This window comes from Ornithodoros turicata, chromosome 10 (genome assembly GCF_037126465.1).
Source record: "Ornithodoros turicata isolate Travis chromosome 10, ASM3712646v1, whole genome shotgun sequence".
Lineage (NCBI taxonomy): Eukaryota > Metazoa > Arthropoda > Arachnida > Ixodida > Argasidae > Ornithodoros > Ornithodoros turicata.
In genome coordinates, this window is record NC_088210.1 from 19,105,302 (window position 1) to 19,122,447 (window position 17,146).

General features: G+C 51.6%; 2 protein-coding genes across 3 annotated transcripts; both read right to left on the reverse strand.

The window, feature by feature from the left end:
* Nucleotides 1-939: 939 nt before the first annotated feature.
* LOC135370262 (uncharacterized) lies at nt 940-3,502 on the reverse strand. The gene is made up of 2 exons (XM_064603970.1): nt 3,293-3,502; nt 940-2,817 (listed from the first exon to the last, which is right to left on the reverse strand). The coding sequence occupies exons 1-2, from the start codon at nt 3,350-3,352 to the stop codon at nt 946-948; spliced, it is 1,932 nt and encodes a 643-aa protein (XP_064460040.1). The 5' UTR covers nt 3,353-3,502; the 3' UTR covers nt 940-945.
* Nucleotides 3,503-4,735: 1,233 nt separating this feature from the next.
* Nucleotides 4,736-15,167, reverse strand: LOC135370820 (uncharacterized). Of its 2 annotated transcripts, none has more exons than XM_064604682.1 (3): nt 15,061-15,167; nt 6,182-13,770; nt 4,736-5,048 (listed from the first exon to the last, which is right to left on the reverse strand). In XM_064604682.1, exons 2-3 carry the CDS (start codon nt 13,642-13,644, stop codon nt 4,919-4,921), a joined length of 7,593 nt encoding a protein of 2,530 aa, XP_064460752.1. In that variant the 5' UTR covers nt 13,645-13,770; nt 15,061-15,167; the 3' UTR covers nt 4,736-4,918. The 2 variants fall into 2 exon arrangements, with proteins under 2 accessions (XP_064460752.1, XP_064460753.1); XM_064604683.1 differs by having other exon boundaries at nt 6,182-13,755; nt 15,061-15,162.
* Between the last annotated feature and the right edge of the window lie 1,979 nt (nt 15,168-17,146).

Here is a 17,146-nt window from a genome sequence, read left to right on the forward strand (position 1 = left end):
CGCTACGATAGCCTCCGGCTGGAGCGAGTTCATGTGAACAACGCACGACCTACTAGATTATAACGACCAATGTCATAAGCTACCCCTTCCCAGCGCCGCATTTGGAAGCGATAGCGGTGGCGCTACTCATCAGCCCGGTTATTGCTTCGTCAATTTCTGCAATACTTTGTACTTGAGCTTTCTTTAGTGTTTTTGTACAAGCTGTGGATGTCCCACGAGAGATGCTTCTTTCTAAAGTTGATTATCATCATCATTCTACGCGTTTTCATAGGAGCTGTCGCTGTCGTCTGCTATACGGCAGTCGTACGTCCAGTTCTGCGCATTCAAATTTCAAATATCCATTGTCCAATCACGATGTAGGTCTCGCGGGCCGATGAGTAGCGCCCCTAGCGGACCGTGCGGGCGGGCTCCTCGTAGGGGTTACCGATTATGACATGGCCGTTATAATCTAGTAGGTCGTGAAACAGCGTCGGGTCGGGTACGACCAACACCACCTAGACACAGAAAGCCTGCGCGCTCGTCGACGTGACGTGACAACTAATAGTCAGCCAATCAGGATCGTGTTTTCAACGGTGGTACCGTCATCTGCGAGTGGCGATTGTACGTCCCCGCGTACTACATGGGAAAACTTCGAAATAAAGCGCAGAACCGCCCTAATCTTTCTCCACACTCTTAAAAATGAACTTCACCGCATTGCACGCCCTTACCCAACCACCATCTCGAATGATATCGTTATCTGACCTGATTTGATAGAAACGGGAGGCGTACGCCTTTTTTGTGACACTTATGCTGTTCATATTTGTCACAAAAAAAGGCTAGGAGCGTGCTATGTGGTGAAGTTCTGTTTTAACAGTGTGCTCACATGTTCAGTGCGAAGAAAGTTCTTTCGGGTCCTATAAGTTCTTTCCGACGCCTTTTGAGAAATTGGCGCTGGAAGAGGCGATGCTATTTGCACACACATAGCTTTATTGCTAACCTCGTGCGGGCACAGTGAGACTGGCCTCTGTACAGGGTCAACCGACTAATATTATCTACCGTGAAGTTCCCGTTCCCCACAACCCCTACGGTACCCTCAATGATGACTTCGCCTGGCGTGGTCGATACAGTCACCAGAAAGTAGTCGGTTCCACCGCCAGTCGATATCTTGCGGACGTCCAGGACAGCCACCAGTCGGTGAGTTTCGCACAGTCCGGGGGCATCCTTGTCCAGTTTCTCGTTCACGTCGCGGACGAGAAACTTGGCTATACTCCATGCCAAAGCGTTGCATATGCTCTTGTCTTCGTGCGTCCTGCAACAGCAATAGTGCGGAGGAATGGAGGCAGAAGAGCACGTCCGTTCCCGCGGAATTTCGTGCAAAAGGCTCAAGCCCCGCTCGGTCGGAAACTGGGGTTCGGCCATAGTTCTCGGGAATGTTGTTAGTTCGAGCAAAGTGGCGTGAACATCGTAGGGCGTAGTGAGTCTGTGTTGGTTAATGCGAAGGTTTTGCATAACTTCCGGGTACTCTTTTCGGAATGACGGCGGGAAAAGAAAGAAAGAAAATGGAAGACGGTCTTCGTACTTCCCCATGAGTGTTCCACGAATGGCTCCGTAGCGGAGGCCGTGGTCGCTCAACAGTATAACGAGCGACCTGTTCAGGATTCCCGTATTAGATAGCGTCTCCAACGTATTCCTTAAGAGCTGATCGGCGTAGCCCGCCGAATTTAGCTCGTCGTGCGATAAGTCCGACAACCACGTGTAAGTAAAGTAAGGTCGATCTCGAAGCAGTGCTAGCAGCGACGTAGTGTACTCGAGGTACATCGTGGACTGCAGGCGTGATCCAACACAGTAGGGCCCCGAGCTTATATTGTGGGCTTGAACACCCGAAAGTTCCAGCGCTATCATGAAAGGCCGTGGGTAGTAGTCGGTCGGGTTCTGATGGAAACCTTTGCAGAGATAGGTGAAAAGCCCGAACCTGGGAGTCTCTTCGAGGAACATGGTTCGGTATCCCATCTGCGAGTACGTCTTCCATATGAGTTGTTGGTCGTCGTAAAAGCCCTTGCGACACACCGCGTTACCTTCTGCTTCGGACTGGCCCGTGAGCATGGCGAGTTGATTCGGGAAGGAATTGTCACCAGCTTTGTTGAAACCGTACAGCTCTATTGGGTCCAGGTTCTCGTAAAGGTACTTCCTCGTCTTTCGAAGTTGCCGGAGTGAATTTAGTCGCGAGACACTGTCTAAGCCCAAGAAAACGATATTCATGTGGTCTTTGGAAGGCTTGGCATTCTCGCACCGGTGTTCCACGTCGGCTTTCAGAACGGGAAACATGAAGAAATCGTCGACAAGTGTAGCTGCTGCTGCGTGCTTGCACCGTACCCTGACGTATTCCGCGCGTATGGGCCTGCCAAATTGAAGGATGCGTCTTCCGCCGTAAACGGTGACGTAGTCTGAATTGCCTATCGAGTCGTTCCTCTTGATAATGCTGTATGTGCAACGCAAGTGCTCCGGGGTGATATTGTAGTGAATCTTGAGAATGTGCGTGTCGAGGAGGAGGACATTGCCCTTCTGCTGAATAAATGAGGGTCTCGCGTCACATTTGTAAGGAGATACGGGTTTGTAACAGTCTATAACAGAGTCATCGAACGGATCGAAATCTGGAATCCTACATCCTTCAGTATCGACGACATATCCTCGCACCTTTGGTTCCAATTGGCGGCCTTCCATCACGAATTTCAGTTTGGGGAACGCCTCCTCGTTCGACGCTATCACTGACAGCAGAATGAAGGTGGTGGCTGTCGTAAACAGGATAGGTTTGGTGTACCGAACGCATAAAGATGGTACCTGAAAGTAAAGATAAACGCTGCTGTATAAAGTAGCATTATCTCTAGCACGGCCAAGCGACGAAAGAAGACGTGCCGTTCCACCTGTTCTGTCCACCGAATCCGTAGCACACGAAATGCCCTGAATACCGCACTGTCACGTATTATATAATAGGGAGTGACTTTTTCTGGTTAAACCCGATTCCGTCCCGAATTCCATTCAGTGTGAAGTCCTCAGTGACGTTTCCACTGAAGACGAACAAAGGTCGAACACATGTAAGAATGCGTCACTTACGCGCCCAGAAATACACCCGCGTGTGTCAGCACTGTCTATGCCTTCGGGATTCGCGCCGGCATAAGTCACACAAAAGAAAGAAAGAAAGAACTGAAGAAAACAAAAACGCCCGACAACACCCGAAGGCACAATTATCGCCAGATTTCTCCCCGAATTACAGATTTAAACATAGCGCCCGACTCCCGAAAACCATGCAGATTACCTTCAGGGTGATAGTTGTATTGCCAACTCTTCGGAACGGTCTCTTCAAAAATACGTTCATGACAGAGTTCTTCAGTTCTTCTTCTTCCTCCTCCTTTTCCTTCTTCTTCTTCTTCCAATCAAAAGATGGCCTTGAGCCGCCAAGGGAGCTTCTTTTTCTTCTTTTTGTCCAGTCAAAAGATGGCCGTATGATGCATGGACTCACCGTAATGGCCGTGAGCCTGAGCTATACCAGGGCCGCATGCTGAACTGAATAATGGTAACGGTACCGTGATGTTCGTTACACGGTGATGTTATACTGTGATGTTACCCCATTCCCCACATCACCATCAGCAATGGGGGAGAGTATCGCCCCTAGCGCACCTTTGTCTACGGTGTGACCGAAAGACAAAATGGTGGATAGGGATAAGGGGACGGAAAAGATTTGGAAAGGGATCATTGAAAATTGGAGGCGGACGGTCGAATAAAGGGGGAAGCGGAGAAAAAGACACAGTTTCTTCCCCCTCTGGCTGTCGTCCATAAGGACAGGCAGGCTTGCACGAACGTTGCGGTGCTTTACGCGCGCACGAGCCGAGTCGAGGACTGTAGCCCGTGCCCGTATAGCAGTACCAAAGCAACTGAGGACACCTCTGAGGAATCTAATCAACGATCGCGCAAGAGCTATGTCGAAGACGCAGCACAGATCCCTACCATTATAGTAACTTCACGCGTATTAGCCGCGGCTTATGCGCGATTCTTTTTTTTTTTCTCACGGGCGCGCTGCGGCTTATCCACCGGTGCGACTTATCTGATGACTATTTTTCTAGTGTATTTTCCCCATACGCCGGTTTTAACGATAGGTTCGACAGTGTCTCTGGAACAGCACTGCCCTGCCGATGCACGAACAGTGCGTAACGGGGACGGGTTCCTGGTGCATTCCCCCAAGCAGCTTTAACGAAAGTGGTGACAGCGATTCACGTCTTCTGGAAGACCACTGGCCCATCAATCCACGAAAAACGCCCAACAAGGGCACAATCCGATCTTGGCAGAACTCTATAGAGCTGACCTGCTTTTGTTGTACACTATGCCGACCCCGGAGTACCGACCACAGGGTTTATGGCCTTCTCTATAGTCTCCTTTTGTCGCCTAAATCAGTAGTCTCGCATTGCTCGCGGCTTATCTGCGAGTGCGGCTTATCTGCCAGAAAATTTTCAAAACGTTCCTAAAAACGAGTCCTGCGGCTTATCTGCGGTGCGGCTTATACGCGTGAAATTAGTTCTTTTCAAGGTTACGCATACTATTTTGTACGTGTCGCAGCCCAACGTATCAGTCAGGAACGCAAGGTGGACGGTGTATACGATGGTTCAGGACGCTTCGTATGGTCCAGGAAGGGGGTTATCCAGATCACCCCACTTCACATTTTCCTACATAAACCCGGTGCTTCCACTGCCACAATACATTCAGACAGAGGTTCCGCCTTTTTTATTATTTCAATAGAGGCTGCATTTGAACTATAGTACGACTGCAGCAGCAGTAGAATTTCTAGATCGACCACCACGACCATCAGCACAGCTATTTACACTCAGAACCGACTGCTTCACGGTGATCGAGATCTTCCAAGGACCAGGTTGGCTTTTGTGCTCCCGCGTTATTCATTGGCGTGCCGCTTCTTGGTGATGGTATTGATGACGAGTACGATGCTGATGAGTGCTACAAGGGCCACAAGGGCGTACGTCAGCACCTGCTTTTCTTGTGCCGGAATGCGGAGGCGGTACGCCCTGCAAAACGTTAAAAGCAATGAGACACATTCCACACATCCGTTTTTTTTTATTTCGTTTTTTTTTTTTTTTTTCGCACAAGGACGATTCTGGAAACGGGCACTCGAGCGTCTATCGTGCGTTTCGTTCGTGCATAAAGCTACACTCTTAAAACAGAACTTCACCGCATAGCACGCTCCTAGCCAACCATCATCTCGAATGACATCGTTCTCTCCGCTGATTTGCTGGGAACGGGAGGCGTACGCCATTTTTGTGACAATTATGAAGTGTCACAAAATAGGCTCCGCCTCCCGTTTTCAACAAATCAGGGGTGAGAACGCTGTCATTCGGGATGATGGTTGGCTAGGAGCGTGCTATGTGGTGAAACTCATTTTTAAGAGTGTAGGTTTCCCACTGCACACTCCCGTTGCTTGAAAAGACGGCCGCAGAGCGGCAAGAGTGTCCACACTCAAGGCTCCCGACGATAGTCGTAATCTCGAGGTATCTCGACGAGAGCGAGACTTGCGCCAGTTCCATATCCGCTGTCCGGCCAGCTGGCCAGCTGCTCAGCTCTCAGTTTCAGGAGCGGGAAGCAGACGCCTTGCTCTCCTTCGCCACGACTGGTTGCTCATCACCCGTCCGACGGCGTCAGTAGCGCAAGGAGCGCGGGGCCTCTGCCGTTGCGCTCGCCGTTCCGGAGTCCCGGCAGGCCGTGTGAACGCGCCTTATAGCACGGCATAGTGTTTATCGTGTCAGCAACTTATTTGCTGCAAATTCCTACCCTCTCGATCCTCAGCAATACTCATCCTACATTGCGTGTAGAGTTTCTCTCTCAACTGAGAGGAAGTAACCATGCATTCGCACGAGTGAAAATCCCAACAGAATACTCTATAGCATAACAAAAAGCAACTACCCACAGGGCACCACCGCGCGCCATGTCGAGCATGCACATGGTGCCGAAATACTGCGGGTGGCTAGTGCGCAATTAGCGCAGACGACACCGTCCGATTCTTTTTCTGTCGTCTGCTAAGGAATATCTTGTAGCGCATGAAAAGGCATGACCGTTGAGCGCTCGCACTTACGTGGCACCAGAAGGCTAGGGCGTTTCTCGCGTTTACTGCAACAGTGTTAGAGGAAGTTGAGAGGAACCTCACCTATTATGGGCAGCTCTCTTTGTGTCACCGCGGCAGGGAGTTTGTGGCGTCGGAGAAGGCATTTCTGTCGAAGTCATGGCACGCATGACGTATTCACGTTGCAGATTCGTTTCCCCTGCCTCCATCATGCTTTTGCCAATGGGGGATGCACTAGGCGGCGGCATGCCCATCATGTTACTTCCTCCCTGCGGACCGTACGACGCAGAGATGTTCGGCTTAGACGTACTGTGCTTGCCTGCTACCTGAAGTCGAATGGGTAGAATGAACCGAGGGATTGGTTGGATGTCAGGTGGCCCGGGTGGATTCATGTAACTCGGGTAATTTGTGAGTGCGACTTGACGTTGGTAGGCAGGCGGAATGGCGGTCCGACTGACGGAAGCGCTGACCATAGCTTGGTTGTAGTACTGGCTAGGTTGTTCAGCATGCGCTTCGTATCGCTGACTGGAAAGAGCTTGGCTCACCGACTGAACCGGTGCTTGGAATCTCTGGGGATGCAAAGGCTGGCTCAATGACATGGTTGCTGCCGGGTATCTGTCGGTGGGCAACGCCTGACTCACTGATGCAACTACTTGATAATTCTGGGAGGGCTGTGCTTGTATAACTGAACCGTGTACCGTTTGATATCTTTGTGCGTACTGCGCCTGACTCGGTGTGGGGGTTACGCTGCGGTTGTGCTGAACCATCTTAGTCTCTTGAACTCTGTAATTTGCGTCTTGAGCCATGAGCCTTTCGGTTGATTTGTGATTCCGATACCTCGCATAGTAATTGCTATCTTCCCTCCCTGGACGTGATTCCTGAGTCTCTTGAGGATACACAGGTGTTGACCCTTCTTGAATATTCTGCGTGGTTTGCATTACTGTTGACATCGTTGGAGTTCGCACATCAATTTCTCGGTAAACCTTTGTTGTTCGGTCGCCAGCTTCCTGATAATTTTTTGGCGGCAACTGGTCACTAGGCCTTGATGGTGAACGATCGCCAGGAGACTGCTGAGATGAGGCTGCTTGTCTGTCGGTATCTCCCTGATGAGCCTCTGTCCGGTCAGCCTCTTGGTGGGTACTTTTTGGGACCCTTTCAGCAGCTTCCTGATAGGTCCTTGTTGGAGCCCGTTGCTCAGCAACCGCTTGATAAATTGTTGATCTTACATGCGGGTCCTGGAGTACTTTCTGCACAACCATCTGCAGCTGCGTCCCGTCTTGCTGCTCTTGACTGACTGCTTCTGCCTTCTGGGACTGTGTGTTGCGCGTGTCTTCGGGTAACCTCGATCGTTGTTGCAGTCGATCATGTATTCGGTCGGGTGTCCTGTCTATGTGCGCGTCAGCCTGTCGTTCCAGCTGTTGCTGCTGCTGTTCCTGTTCTTGCAAGGTCATCGTCCTCTGGTAAAACCGCTCGGTTCCGCTAGGTAGCAGCATCGGTCTTGGCTGAGACGGACTATACGAGTCTGCAGGCATGGCCGCTCCTGAGCGTCGGGAACCTCCTTCCCTCATATGGCCCATCACAACATTCCTAAGGTCATTAATGTCGGGGGGTTCCGGAAGAACTTTTCTGCTATTTTCCACTGCAGGGGCCACCTCTGGGGAAGGCGATCGCGACGGTACGCGACTGCCAGCAGGGGACGGATATCCGCCGTGCATTTCGGTTACCACCTGGAGGGAGACTTGGCGTTGCACGGTACTCGGAATGGGCTGCGGTGCAGGGAGTGCGACGTGATACGCGTATTGAGGCGGCGGACGGCATACCTCACTGGGCATGGACACTGGACACTGCATTTGGGCAGCGTAACGTGCAGTCACTTCGGGAGATAGTTGCCTGGCCAGTTGAGGGGCTATTTGCATAGCAATTTGGGTCGCTATGTCATCGTTCCCTCTGTACCTGCGGGATTCCTGTGTCATTGGACTTGAAGGACGATCCGTCCTGTCGTAGCGAGAATCCGACATCTCAAGTGCGCAGTAGCTGCGAGCTGGGTAACTTCTCCTCCCGCAAGAAACAGATCGCGGTCGATCCGCCACGGGCGGATGGTGATCTTGTGGCATGGACGGATAGATTCGCTCCATGTACTTCTTGCGCGATACTGGGGCTGCAGGAGGACGATCATCGTGGTAGCCAAAATCATGTTGCTCGCGCGCACCGCTGGTGTACACTCGATGCAAACTGGCTGCTTTCGATGTGGTCGTGGGAGAGTAAGATCTCCTGTAAGGGGACGAAGACGCTATGCATGTCATGGAGCGGTCTTGATATGGTTGCTGGGACATGGAATCGTAGTAGTGTTTTTGTTCTGTACTGGCGGTGTCCGCATTGGAAGATACGCCACCGATAATCGATACGTTTGTCTGGCTACTGGCTGGCGAGAGGCTTGAGGAGACATCCACTTGGGCGTACCGTCGTTGCACCACTGTTGGACTGCGAGACTGGGTGCGGGACGTACGTGATTGGGCATGTATTAGGCCGTGATTAGGACTGTGAGACTGGCTGCGGGATTGAACTCTGGACGGTGTCTGTGAAGCGCCCCGCGCGTTGGTGGAACTGGAACGTCCGATAGAAATGGTCAGGCTGCGAGGATACGCTCCCTCGGAAGTCCCGCGCTTTGAACTGCTCTTTCGCTTGGCCGCGGAACGGGATTTCCGTTTGCTTTGGCGGTCTTTTGGTTTGCGATCCTTTTCTTTGTGATCTTTCGACGTGCGTTCCTTCGGTGGATGGTCCTTTGGTGCACGGTCTTTCTGTGTGCGCTCTTTCGTCGATGGTCGACGGTCTTTCCGTGACCCATCTTTGGCCGCACGGCTCTTCGATGTATGCTCTGCTTCGTGGTCGGCGTCGTCTTCGGACGGAGTGTGCTCCTCCTCAGACTGGGTAATTCGGAACGACTTTGTTGTGCGGACTCGTTTGCCGTTTACTTGACATTCCTTAGTGTTGACTTCACAAACTAAAACTTGAGGCCTTTCTTCCTCCTCGTCTTCTGAGGACTCTTCCTTCGGTTTGGGCTCGTCCGTCTGAATGCTTTTGCTCTCTGGCTCTTTCGCAGTCTGTATAGACTTTTCATCTTTGGGAATCTGAGGACGCTGTGGAATGAGGTAGACCAATTTGTACGGCGAGTCCGGTCTCGTCACCAAGATCTTGGTGTCTTCGTCGCTGATTTTGACGTCTAAATTTTCATTCACAATGTTTGCAATGTCCTCGTCGATGTTGCGCTTAAGCTCATCGAAGGGTATGTCTTCGCAGCAGGACCTTGGGGAACATTCGTCGCACGGTGGTTGTGGTGGCTGCTGCTGTTGCTGCACAGGCGGTATCATCGCCATTCCCATGGCCGTTGTCATGGGTCCCATAGAGCTACTTATTTGACTACCCATGAGGCCACCCATCTGACAAAGAGGAGGGCCCATTTGAGGCGCTGGGCCACCCATTTGAGGCACTGGACCACCAATTTGAGGCAGTGGACCACCCATTTGAGGCACTGGGCCACCCATTTGAGTCATAGGACCTCCTACTTGTCCCATGGGTGGGCCCATTTGTCCTACGGGACCACCCATTTGACTTCCGTGCTGCACCATGGGAGAGACTTGTGAATACAAGTTGATGAAAGACACTGTTGGTCCGCCGACGTATGGTAACGTAGAATAGGTCTGCGTGTCAACAACCTTCTCGGACGGCTTATTCCGCTGTGTTCCTTGGTCGTCCGTGTCAGCTCTGGCGTATACGCCCTTCGCATCCTGTTTGCATCTGTCCGTCTGAGATTTTTGATCGACGGGTCCTTCTGCGACAGTCTGCACTGCCATGGTTTTCATGGGTGGTTTGTCTTCGGCAGCCTTACGTTCCCTAGACTTTCTGTCCGACGCGTCTCGCTTACTTTTCCTTTGTGAACGCTTGATGTCCTCTTCACTGTCGTAATCGTCGTCGTCCGACAGGGGTTTAGATTTCCTCCCACGCCGCCGTGAATCGCGGCCGTGAGTTGGTTTTGACGTCTGGTGTTCGAGCCGTATTTGAGATCGGTGCCCAAGTTCCAATTCCAGACGCTGCGGCGGCGGTGGTGGTGGAGGTGGAGGCTGTGGCTGACGGCTCTGTGTTTGCATCATTTGATGCTGTGTGTAAAGCGGGTGTTCTTGAATCTGTTGTGACATTCGTGATACCGTGTATTGAGGTTCGCCCTGCATTTGTTGTATAATCTGGGGTGGCACGTACTGGGGCGCTCCGAACAGAAGTGGCCCGTTCACTTGTGCGGGCGCTTGCATGAATGGCATTTGTTGCCCCAGCGCTTGTTGCGCTGGCATCTGCAGGCTGGCTGGCTGTTGTGTCGGTATGCTCAGCTGCTGGCTGGGCAATTGCTGCGCAGTTGGCTGCGGTGCGAACATATGTTGCCCTGGCGTTTGCTGACATGCGAGCTGCTGACCGACAAACACCTGTTGTCCAGGACCTTGTTGTCCGAACGTCTGCTGCCCAGGCGTTTGTTGTGCGAACGTCTGCTGCCCAGGCGTTTGTTGTGCGAACATCTGCTGCCCAGGAATTTGTTGTCCGAACATCTGCTGTCCATGATCCTGCTGCCCGAGCATTTGCGGCTGGCCAGGTAGTCGCTGTTCGAGCAATTGCGTGTGCCCAGTAGTCTGTTCTACCATCTGCGGTTGGCCCTGCAACTGTTTTCCCTGTGTCTGTTGTCCCTGTCCTGACTGACATTGAGTCTGCTTTCCTTGTATGTCCTGTACGGGTGCCTGCTGCACATGCGGTTGCTGTCCTTGTACTTGACCCTGGGGCTGTTGTTCCTGTGTCTGCTGTGCAGGCGCTTGCGGGTGTTGATCATGCATCTGTTGCCCGTATGTCTGCTGCATCTGATTTTGTTGATCTGCTATTTGCTGACCTGGAGCTTGTTGACTGAGCACTTGCTGTCCTTGCATTTGCTGATCTGGAGCTTGTTGATTGACCATTTGCTGCCCTGGCATTTGCTGCGTTGTCATTTGCTGACCTGGAGCTTGTTGACTGGGCACTTGCTGTCCTTGCATTTGCTGACCTGGAGCTTGTTGACTGACCATTTGCTGCCCTGGCATTTGCTGCGTTGTCATTTGCTGACCTGGAGCTTGTTGACTGACCATTTGCTGCCCTGGCATTTGCTGCGTTGTCATTTGCTGACCTGGAGCTTGTTGACTGAGCATTTGTTGTGTTGTCATTTGCTGACCTGGAGCTTGTTGACTGAACATTTGCTGTCCAGTCATCTGCTGATCAAACATTTGTTGTTCCATTTGCTGTCCCATATGCTGGCCAAAAATCTGTTGTCCGGGCATTAGTTGTTCCATTTGTCCAGATGGCTGACCCATTTGCATCTGCGCCTGCAAGAACTGCGAAGAGTGTACTCGTACTGGCTGTCCAGTCTGAGGGTCTAGATACGGACCAACCCCTTGCATTGTCTGCCCAATCTGGGCTGCAATGAACGCAGGCCCCCCCTGCATCGGGCTCTGAACTATCTGAGGGTTCACATACTGCGGCCCACCCTGGATTTCATGTTGTGTTGGTGACTGCATAAATGCAAAACTTTCTTGGGGGGCATTTAATTGTTGCGGCGGGGGTCGCCTTGGCTCCGGGCCAGGGCTGGAGGCTGGGCACTGCACAAGATACACGTTTTCCCAATCCACGCTGACTTCGTCGTCAGACACACTAACTTCGAAATAGGACTCCTGACCGGGGTAACGATCAGATTGTCGCACCGCGGTTACCCTGTTAGGACGTCGCCTGTCATAGTCAAAGCTTTGTGGGGCACGAGATTGGTATACCGCAAGTGCCCGGCGATCTTCGGGATACGCCAAGCGACGTCTGTCATCAGCATATATCCCTTGCTCAATCCGTCGCTCCTCACCACCGTAAGGCCCGCGCTGGCGACCGTCGTCAAGATAGATGACTTGGCAAGGCTCATCGTCAGGGTACGCTACGCGAAAATTGTCCTCTACATAAATCTCACGGCGGTTCTCTTCTGGATGCCTTTTCTCTCGCAATGGCTTCCGAGGCTCTTCGGGCGGTGGGCGGTCAACGGGCTTCGATGGATAAATTACTCGAACATCCTGCTTAGACGGGTAAATTACCCGGCGATCTATGTCCACCTGTATAGAGGACTCTTCAGGTTCGAAGCGATGGTAGTAAGGGTCATAGTTATCTTCGTCGACTTCCATTTCGAGAATAGGCGGGCGCTCTTTTTTCTTTGGTGTCTGACCGCGAAATTTCATCATTACCTTCTGCACAGCATCAGGCATGTTCCAGCAGGACCCTTGGTCTTCTGATGATTCCGTAGAGGAAATCTCTTCTTGTGGCTGGACGGTAGGTCCCACTCTCCTTGGTGACTGCTGGCCAGCTGGGTACTGCGCTGCAGATTCTCCCCGATATTGGCCTGCTGCCTGTGCCAAAGACTCCCTCCGAGCTTCTGCTTGCGCTGCAGATTCTCCCCGATATTGTCTTGCTGCCTGTGCCAAAGACTCCCTCCGAGCTTCTGCTTGCGCTGCAGACTCCCTCCGAGCTTCTGCTTGCGCTGCAGACGACCTACGTCTCTGCCCTTGTTCATGTACTGAAGGGCCCTCCTCCACGCCGTCACGTTGCTGGATATCAACGCCTTGTTCTCCCTCCTCCGCGCGAAATGATGCTCGTCTTACCGAAGACGGCGCGCCATCCCTCCCTGGAGCTTCCACGTTTTCTTGCTGGCCATCCCTCTGGAGATGCATACGCATATCCCTCGCATAGGACTCTTCCTCTGCAGCCATTCGCTGCATGGTAGAATGTCCCCGCTCGAACATTCTTGATCTGTTGTCTGTTATATAACCATACGCCTTCGTGTTGGCAGCGGTCGGCCCAGCTCCTGCACGAGCCCGTGGAACTTCACCCGGAGCATTCACCATCTTTCCTATGGCCAAGTCACGCGCATATACTCGCTCTTCGTCTTGGATGCGCTTTACCACGGTCTCACCGAGCTGGTTCATCGTCGTACGACCTCCCGCGCCCCCGCCGATCCCAGCCGCGGCCTCCGTTTTTTCCCCAGCCAGTTTCGTGTACACATTCGAGGCCGTCATCATTCCCTTTCGTTCTCCTTTCGGTTCGTCGCTCCACCTCATGTTGTTGTCTGTCTTGATGTTTGCTGAGGAAGCATACTCGGAATGGGCCATGCTTCTTGTCGTGGCCTCCTGAAGCTTCCTGTGCAGGGCCTCTGGGTCATCTAGATTCTGCCCGAGATTCTTCAGTCGCCTTTCTTCCTTTCGAATCATGCGTGACATCTCGGTATTCTTTGTGGGTTCCTCGTGGACATCCGGGAGATCCTTTTGGCCCATAATATCCTTCTGATAGGCGATCTCTTCCTTTTCAAGCACTTTTGCGACTTCTTTCGGCCGGTTGGTGACGCCCTCCTTGTTGTCTGTGATGCCAGCAGCGAAGTCCGTTTTCCCCTTCTCCTCCTCTTTTTCTCCCACCTTTTTCTCCTCTTTCTTGGCATCTTCCTTTTTATCCGCCATATCTTCAAACGGAAGGGTGAAACAAAACCGCGCCTGTGTAAGCGGTGAACAGGCTTACGGGGGTCACTGCACGAAGATCTTCCAAGACTTCATTCTTCCGGTTGCTTCAACCTACATTACTCTTTCCTGTGAGACAAACACTCTTGAGAAGTGGTCGAAATTCAACGATAGCAGACTATAAAAAATATATTTTATTTCGCATTGTAAATCAACCAAAGGGTCTGTACGCAAAGCATATAATTGCCGGTCAGTGAACGTAACGCGCTTGCACGAATTTTCCAAAGGTGTTGCCAAACCCCATCGATTCTTCAAGAGTAGGGACGTCATCGATAGTTTCCCGTCTCTCTCCAAACGCTCTTCAGCAAACGCTGGAAGGCTGCCAGCAGCTGAGAGGCTGCGGTCAGGAGACGGAAATCGGACTCCGGGGAACAATGTTGCCCACGACCTACTAGGGGCGTTTATGTTTATTCGCTAGGAGGCGCTCCGAGCCTTGCATTCGCTACAGGGAGCCTCCATGTGTGTCTCCGTGCGGAGAAGCCGCAGCAACCCATGGAGCCTCCCTATTCGCTATGAGCCCGAGCGCCTCCTAGTGAATAAACATAAACGCCCTGTATCATGATCGGGAACTCCTATGTAGGAGCGTGTCCGCACAATCCGCGATGGGCGCTACACATCGGCCCGCGGCATCTCCATCATTGATTAATGGAAATTTGCATTTTGAACGTGCAGAAGCGGACATACGACCGTAGCAGACGACAGCAGCAGCTCCCATGAAAACGCATAGTATGGTGATGATTATCATTTATAACTTCGGCAAGAACGCACCCTCCAGTGGGACATGCTTCTTGTACAAAAAATCCTAAAGTGAGCCGCAGTACAAGGTATTAGAGCAGTTAAGGAACCAATAAACGGGCCGATGAGCAGCGCCACCGCTAGCCCAAATTTCCAAATGCGGCGCTTGAAAGGATCCAAATGACATGACCCTGTGCGATGCCAGCGTTATTTCGAGTCATAATTTTTATTCTCCTTCGCGTTTCATAGCAGTTGTGTACCTGAAGTGTAACTAAACGAACTTTCCTTATCGGGAGCATTTATCTGGCGTTACTGGCGTTACGTCCCACAGCCTCAGGACGTTACAAGCTCACACTCCATACGTATATCTCCCCTATCTACTCTGTTCTACTGTATCTGCACATTTGGGCTCTGTAGGGGAAACTGCAACTACAACTGTCGTTGTCTATAAGCCACGCTGAACGTCATTTTATACCCACTCCCCTCTTGCCTGTTACTAACCCGCATGATGCCCGAAATAAAAAGATATATGTCGCTCCATCAACAGGCATTCGTCAGCTCAACATTCGGTCTGAGCGCCAATTCTGGGAAACACATTGAAGGAATGTGACAATCAATACATACCTGGTGATAGTCAAGCTGGAGCCATAATCACAACATGTAATTCAGAACGGCAGCTCTTCCAATCACGTGCGCGAAACCACCTTACGCCATGGGCACGAGGCCAGGTTGCGCGCTCTACGGTGAAATTTGAATCGCGAAGTTTAACCATTACCTCGTCTTTAAGCCCCAAGACTGCAATAGTAGATGTTTGCTGCCTGCCTTGGTCCCTGTCTTTCTTTGTGTCACTAGGCAGGAATAATATATCCGAGTTCTGCGTTCAGTTCATTACGTGTAAGAGATTACTGCGAAGTATACGCGAAATGAATGTCTGTATCTTTGCGGAATTAACCTGCCTTCCACAACGCCGCTAGCATCTCCGGTTCTCTTGTCGGCTGCGTGCACTGAATCTTTACCGACTACCCCAACTTTCTGTGATGCTGCCTGTACTGGAACCACTGGTTCTTAACTCTCTCTAACTCTCTCTCAGAACTTAACTACATAGCACGTTTTTGCCAACTATCATCCCGATGAGATCGGCCTACGCCTTTTTGTGACTGTTTACGTTAAATGTCACAGAGAGGCTTATGCGCTTAGACTGGGACAACAGAATCACAGACCCGCTCACCGGGGGGGGGGGGGGGGGGGGGGGGTTCCTTCCGGAGGTAGACATGTGCGCTGCCACCGTTTCCAAACCGGCGCGCCGAGGGCCTTTTCGCCACTTTTCGCAATGTTTTCGACCGCGAAAACGCGCTTTGCAGCCCTCTCGCAACGTCGGACTTGTTTTTGTCTGCTTGTAACTACACGGGAACTATTGAAATTTAAAGGCACGACGGAAACACGTCTCGCTCACTCACGTATTCGCCGATTCACTAGAGAGTTTTAGTACAGCTCGCATGAGAGTTAACTTGAACGCCATTCCGGCCTGCAAGACCCTGGTGGCGCTTAGTAGAAACAACGGCGAGGGTGTTTCTGTCATCTATTTACAGTCAGAGGGGGTGACTCTTTAAGGCGTTGTTTTTCAGCTGGGCGTTGCCAGGGTGGCCCGCTTCGCAGGTTGGCGCGGTGTTCAAGTTCACTTTGACACAAGCCGTACATCGTATACGCTATCGACAGTTGCGTACGTAAGGCGAATAGCGTGGTTTTTCTGCACAATGCGCGACTCCCCTTATGTTTTGCGCGTGCGCAGAACCACCAACGCTGTCCATTACGTACGCAATGGTATAGGTTGCGGTCGTTGCGGCTTTGCGCTGTTTTTGACTTGTGTTTGTTTGCTCCGCTGACGCCGCCAGTGGGTGAAAATTGGCATGATGACGCCGCCGCCGGTCTAAGTTCCATCGGCGCACGTCCATTTCCGGGTGATTGAGGGGGGGGGGAGGTAATGCGTCGAGCGGATCCCACCGGTACCTTTCCCAGTAATGTGTATGATGGCCAGATGGGGGGGACCGGACAGGAACGAGACAAAAATAGAAAAGAGTCATGCGCTCCTCAGGACTATGGGACAACGTTCCAATGAACACTCGATGTCAGCATTAGGCAACGTCGAGTGGTCAGCCTACCAAGTATTTAGCTTACGGCAAAGAAATTGGGAAGAAAAGCATTAGGTCAAAAGCTATACTACCAACTGTTATTACCACTACGCCATATTAACACCATGATGATAACGACGACGACGACGATAGAGAAAAATATGGTTCTGTAGGCCTGATCGTTTTTTATCTTCAAACTCATCCCCTCATCCTCTCTTACATCCATCCACTGATCCTTGACTGCAGCTGGCTGTGTAGGCATTTGGCGACTAAAATGCAAACGGAAGCATTACTTGGTACGTGTACGTGAAATATATGTAAAGCAAATACGCAAGGTGGGGTTGGTTGAAGGGGCGTGTTATTGCCGAGCGACCTGCTTGCTGGTGTAGCGGCATGTTGCGTGGGCCGACTTCACAGGGGACTGATGTGCCGATGTTTGGCATATTCGCGATATTTGCAAATATCTATAGGAGCCGTAGATGGGACGTGCAATAGGTCTTGGCAGGATCGAGAGACTGCGGGACAAAAATAAATATTGTCAATTATTTTATGGCGTACAATGGGACGTGTTTTCTAGAGCT